The 6,506-nt window shown below is 39.5% G+C and overlaps 1 protein-coding gene across 1 annotated transcript in view; it reads left to right on the top strand.

The window, feature by feature from the left end:
* LOC103193035 (aldehyde oxidase 3-like) overlaps positions 1–6,506 on the top strand; it is a 124,634-nt gene that overhangs the window by 58,563 nt on the left and 59,565 nt on the right. Inside the window, 2 exon segments of the mRNA XM_007936136.1 lie at positions 5,664–5,699; positions 5,701–5,761. Of these exon segments, the coding sequence (XP_007934327.1) occupies positions 5,664–5,699; positions 5,701–5,761 (97 nt within the window).

Genomic DNA, 6,506 nt, shown 5'->3' with positions numbered 1-6,506 from the left:
TCAAAACCAAGAAAAAGCCCAAAAGAAAAAAATGAGCAAAAGATGTAAGCAAACAGATCATGGGAAGAAAATATAAATGGCCCTTAAACATAGGAGGAAATGCTTGGTCTTACTCATCATACAACAAACCCACTGCCATTGAGTCTATTCTGACTCATAGCAACCCTATAGAACAGAGTGGAATTGCCCCATAGGGTGTCCAAGGGTGTAAATCTTTAAGAAAACAGACTATTTTCTCTTTCTCCAGTGGAGAGTCTAGTGGGTTCAAACCACAGACATTTTGGATAGCAGCCAAACACCTTAGCCCCTGCGCTACCAGAGCTCCTTACTCATCATAGGAAAAATGTTAATTAAAAGCTATTATGAAAGTGACTGGAAGAAATGCTGAAATAAAAGACCTGAACAGAAGATTTCAAAGGGCAGCTTGACAAGGAAGTAAAGTATTAGAATGAAATGTGCAAAGACCTGGAGTTAGAAAACCAGAAGGAAAGAACACACTCAGCATTTCCAGCCTCATAGCAACACGCAAGCCACCACAGTACAACAAACTGACAGGTGAGTGATGGAAGTGGAGGTTTCAGTGGAGCTGCCAGACTAAGATAGACTTGAAAGAAGGAAGGAACCACCCACTTCTCAAAGAATTGGCCAGTGAAGACCTTATGAATAGCAGTGAAACACTGTCTGACATATTACTAGAAAACTTTGTGAATAGCCCTGAAACACCATCTGATTTAGTGCCGAAAGATGAGCCCCTCAGGTTGGAAGGCACTCATAATATGAGTGGGGAGAGCTGCCTCCTCAAAGGAGAATCAGCCTTAATGACACGGATGGAGTAAAGCTTTCAGGACCTCCATTTGCTGATGTGGCATGACTCAAAATGGGAGGGAATAGCTGCAAACATCCGTTAGTAATCAGAACATGGAATGTACAAAATATGAATCTAGGAAAACTGGAAGTTGTCAAAAATGAAACAGAACACATAAAGATCACTATCTTAGCCATTAGTGAGCTGACATGGACTGATTTTGACCATTTTGAATCAGACAACGATATGATCTATTATGCTGGGAATGACATATTGAAGAGGAAAGGTGTGGCATTCATGGTCACAAAAAAATGTTTCAAGATCTATACTGAAGTACAATGCTGTCAGGGACAGGATAGTATCCATATCCCTACAAGGAAGACCAGTTAATACACTATTGTTCAAATTTATGCACCAACCACCAAAGACAAAGATGAGGAAATTGAAGATTATTACCAACTTCTGCAGTATGAATTTGACCAAACATATGGTCAAGATACATTGATTATTATTGGTGATTGGAATGTGAAAGTTGGAAGCAAAGAAGAATCATTGGTAGTTGGAAAATACGGCCTTGGTGATAGAAATGATGCCAGATATCACATGATAGAATTTTGCAAGACCAACAACATATTCATTGCAAATATCATTTGTCAACTATGTAAATGGTGGCTATTTATGTGGATCTCACCAGATGGAATACACAGAATCAGATTGACTACATTTGTGGAATGAGGTGATGGAGAAGTTCAATATCTTCAGCCAAAACAAGGCCTGGAGCTGGCTGTGGAACAAACTATCAATTGTTCAAGTGCAAGTTCAAGCTGAAGCTGAAGACAATTAAAACAAGTCCATGAGACCAAAAATATGACCCTGATTATATGCCACATGAATTTAGAGACCATCTGAAGAACATATCTGATGTACTGAACACCAATGACTGAAAACCAGAAGAATTGTGGGATGACATCAAGAACATCATCTGTGAAGAAAGCAAAAGGTCATTAAAAAACAAGAATGGAGGAAAAGACCAAAATGCATGTCAGAAGAGACTCTGAAACTTGCCCTTGAATGGAGAGTAGCTACAGCAAATGGAACAAATGACAAGATCAAAGAGCTGAACAAGAAGATTTCAAAGAGCAACTCAATAAGACATATTATGTCTTCTGTTATGATGAAAGGAGCTCTGGTAGCATAGTGCCTAAGGCACTTGACTGCTAACCAGAAAGATGGTGGTTTAAACCCACCAGCCACTCCTCAGAAGGAAGATGGAGCAATCTACTTCTGTAGTGATACTGCCTTGGAAACCGAAGGAGGGGTTGCTATGAGTTGGGGCCAACTTGACAGCACATAACAACAACAATATTATGTTAACTGTGCAAAGACCTGGAGTTAGAAGACCAAAAGGGAAGGATATGCTCAGCATTTCCCAAACTGGAAGAATTGAAGAAAAAATTCAAGCCTTGAACCGCAATACTGAAAGATTCTATGGGCAAAATATTGAATGTTGCAGGAAATATCAAAAGAAGATGGGAGGAATACATAGAGTCACTGTACCAAAAACAACTGGTCAATGTTCATCCATTTCAGGAGGTGGCATATGATCAAGAGCCAATAGTATTGAAGGAAGAAGTCAAAGTTGCACTGAAGGAAGTGGCACAAAAAAAACAAGGCTCCAGGAACTGACAGAATACCCATTGAGATGTTTCAACAAATGGATGCCACACTGAAGACACTCATCTATGCCAAGAAATTTGGAAGGCAGTCACTTGGTCAACTGACTGGAAGAGATCCATATTTGTACCCATTCCAAAGAAAGTTGATCCAACAGAGTGTAGAAATTATCGAACAATATCATTTGTATCACACACAAGTGAAATCTTGGTGAAGATAATTGAAAAACAATGTTGTTGTTGTTGCTGTTATGCACCATCGAGTCAGACCCGACTCATAACGACCCCTCCTTGCATTTCTGAAGCAGTATCACTATTGAAGTAGATTGCCCAACCTTCCTTCCAAGGAATGGCTGGTAAGTTTGAACTGCCAGCCTTCTGGTTAGTAGTCAAGTGCCTTAGGTGCTATGCTACCAGAGCTCCCTCAAAAACAATAACAGCAGTATATTGACAAGGAACTTCCAGAAATTCAAGCTGGATTCAGAAGAGGATGTGGAACAAGGGATAGCACTGCTGATGTCAGATGGATCTTGGCTGAAAACAAAGAATCAAAGAATACCAGAAAGATGTGTACTTGTGTTTTATTGACTATACAAAAGCATTTCACTGTGTGGATCACAAAAATTATGAATAATATTGAGAAGAATGGGAATTCCAGAACACTTAATTGTGCTCATGGGGAGGAACATGTACAAAGACCAAGAGGCAGTCATTTGAACAGAACAAGGGGATACTGCATGGTTTAAAATCAGGAAGTGCGTGCATCAGGGTTGTATCCTTTCACTATATTTTTTCCATCTGTATGCTGAGCAAATAATCAGAGAAGCTAGACTATATGAAGAAGATCACGGTATCAGGGTTGGAGAAAGTCTCATTAACAACCTATGATATGTAGACGACACAACCTTGCTTGCTGAAAGTGAAGATGACTTGAAGCACTTACTGATGAAGATTAAAGACTGCAGTCAGCGGTATGGATTACATCTCAACATAAAGAAAATTAAAATCCTCACAACTGGCCAATAAACAGCATCACAATAAATGGAGAAAAGATTGAAGTTGTCAAAGATTTCTTATTACTTGGTTCCACAATCAACACCATGGAAGCAGCAGTCAAGAAGTCAGACAACATATTGCACTGGGCAAATCTGCTGCAAAAGACCTCTTTGAAGTGCTAAAGAGCAAAGATGTCTCTTTGAAGACTAAGGTGGGCCTGTCCCAAGCCATGGTATCTTCAATAGCCTCATATGCATGTGAAAGCTGGACAATGAATAAGGAAGACCGGAAAAGAGTTGATGCTTTTGAGTTGTGGTGTTGGTGAAGAATACTGAAAGTACCATGGACTGCCAGAAGAACTAACAAATCTGTCCCCAAGGAATTACAACCAGAATACTCCTCAGAGGCAAAAATGGCCAGATTTCGACTGACCTACTTTGGTCGTGTTGTCAGAAGGTACCATTCCCTGGAGAAGGATGTCATGCTTGGTAAAGTAGAGAGTCAGCAAAGAAGGTGAAGACCCCTAATGAGATGGACTGACACAGTGGCTGCAATGATGGACTTTAGCATAGTGGATTCTGAGGATGGCGCAGGACCAGGCTGTGTTTCGTTTTGTTTTGTAGGGTTGCTGTGAGTCGGAGTCAACTCAATGGCACCTAACAACAACAACAGATTGGCAAAAACACAAAAGTTTTCTAACATGTTCATTTGGCAAGGTGCAGGAAAACAGCCTTGATCTTGGCTCACAGCAAAGAATACCAGAAAGATGTTTACTTGTGTTTTATTGACTACGCAAAGGCATTTGATTGTGTGGATCATGACAAATTATGGATAATTTGGGAGTGTTAACTGGAACAACTCCTATATTTAGCCATATCCATCAAAATTCCAAATGTATATATTCTTTGGCCCAGCAACTTCACTCTGGGAATTCATCCTGTAACTTAGCTTGTGCACATGCAAAATAATAAACCAAACCAAACCAAACTCACTGCTGTTGAATAGGCTCTGACTCATAGCGACTCCTCCTTGGGTTTCTGAGGTGTTATCTCTATGGAAGTAGATTGCCCAGTCCTCTTTCCAAGGGGTGACTGGTGGGTTTGAACTGCCAGCCTTCTAGTTAGCAGTCAAATGTCTTAGGCACTACACCCCCAGAGCTCCTGTGCAAAATAATACATTTTCAAAATTATTCACTGCAGCATTATTTGTAGTAGTAAAATGCTGGAAACACTCAAGTGTCTATCTACCTATAAAATGGAATTCTAGGTGGCTGCATATATTTAAAGGATAAGGACATTCTCTATGCACTGATACAGAAAAACTTCCAAATTATATTGGTATATGAAAGAAAAAAAGTGCAGAAAAGTACATTTAAATAAAAAGAGTAATAATATGTGTTCATAGTTGCTTGCATTTTCACAAAGAAATTCTGGAAGAACATACAAGAAACTAGTAACAGTGGTCACCTTTGTGTCTGTGGGTAGAAACTGAGCAGGGGGATGTGGAGGAGCAAGACTCTTCACTGAATATATTTTCATTCTGTTCCCATTTTTAACCATTATAATGTGTTACCTCATTTTGAAAAAATAAAATTTAAAAGTAAACTTGAAAAAAACATTCCTTCAATTGTCCATAAAGTACAGAACATAGTTTTTGTACATATATTTGTATCCAGTCATGCTTTTGAAGACTGAAGTTTGAAAGCAACTGGACAAAAATAAGGCAAAAGGTTAAGTTTCTATGCAGGTATCTGCATGCAAAAACATTCTCCTTTAAGATACCCATCAAATTCCTGCCTGGGAATGAAAGACAGGAGGAGAATTGTAAAGTGTACCTGCTTGGCTGCAGCGTTTAGTCTAATCTCATTTTTAGCCTCCACAATAGATCTGTATCATGTTAGGAGGATTAAAATATGGAGAGGAGTCCCAATTTCAGTGAAAGTTTATAGGTAAGTTAAATATACATGTGATGGGACTCCATTGTATTGTGCTCATATTTTCTGAACTGTCTCAGGTCAAGATATGTGGAGCAAGAAACGCAACTAAACCTAAAATGGCCATCCTAGGAAATCCTGGGAATGGTGACTAATATCACATTTAGTTTTCAGTGTGAGGAAAGTGAGAGTGACCGGTCGGAAATCCTGAATTGTGCCATATTGTTAATACCATTTTATTTGTTACTGCCCACAGGATGCAATAAAACACAAATCATTCATTGGGCCTGAAAAAAAAACTAGAGCAAGGAAACATTGAAGAGGCATTTCAATCCGTTGATCAAATCATTGAAGGTGAATTCTTAAGCCCTGTTCATCAAGAGTTATGAAGAGATAAAAGCAATCTTAATCAGGGATGCTATTCTGTAGAACTTGGATACAATCCACTCATCTCAGTTCCTCTCATGGAAATTAGTAAAGAAGTGGAAACCCAGAACATCAGGGTCAGAGAGGAGAGGAGGTTTTGTGAAGGACCCTAACCCCTTGGCCAAAGAATTTGTACGAGTTCCATAGACTACATAAGGCAGAGCAGTGTGGCTTGAAGTGGGAAGAGCACGACCACCAGAGGCAAGGTTAAAGGTCATTATAGGATGCCTGGTGAGAGATGATGACTGGTGTATTGGAGTAGAGAGGAGAACATAGGTGTAAGAGATAGTCACTGACTAGCCAAGAAGGATCAAATACAACTTTGAAGTTTGAAATTGGTTGACTGAGGAAAAGTGGTGTCATTAACAACATGGGAGACATCATGCCATATTTGGAGGCAGGTAGAAGGTTTCAGGGGCCAGCAGGCCATTCTCAAGGAGATGTCCATTGGCAGTCAGAAGGGAATTTCAGTGCTTTAAGAAATGCTAGGTCTAATCACAAATGAAGAAATTGAACAGGTCATCAAAAAATTACCAACTAAAAAAAGTCCTGGCCCAGTCGGTTTCACTGGAGAATTCTACAAAACATTCAGAGAAGAAGTGATACCAATCCTACTCAAAGTATTCCAAAACATAGAAAAGGATGGAATCCTCCCTAACTCATTTTATGAAGC

Source organism: Orycteropus afer, unplaced genomic scaffold, assembly GCF_000298275.1.
Source record: "Orycteropus afer afer isolate SDZICR_OR568_19922 unplaced genomic scaffold, OryAfe1.0 scaffold00002, whole genome shotgun sequence".
NCBI classification, from domain to species: Eukaryota; Metazoa; Chordata; class Mammalia; order Tubulidentata; family Orycteropodidae; genus Orycteropus; species Orycteropus afer.
Note: the sequence above shows the minus strand (reverse complement) of the source record. Positions and strands in the feature narration are given on the sequence as shown.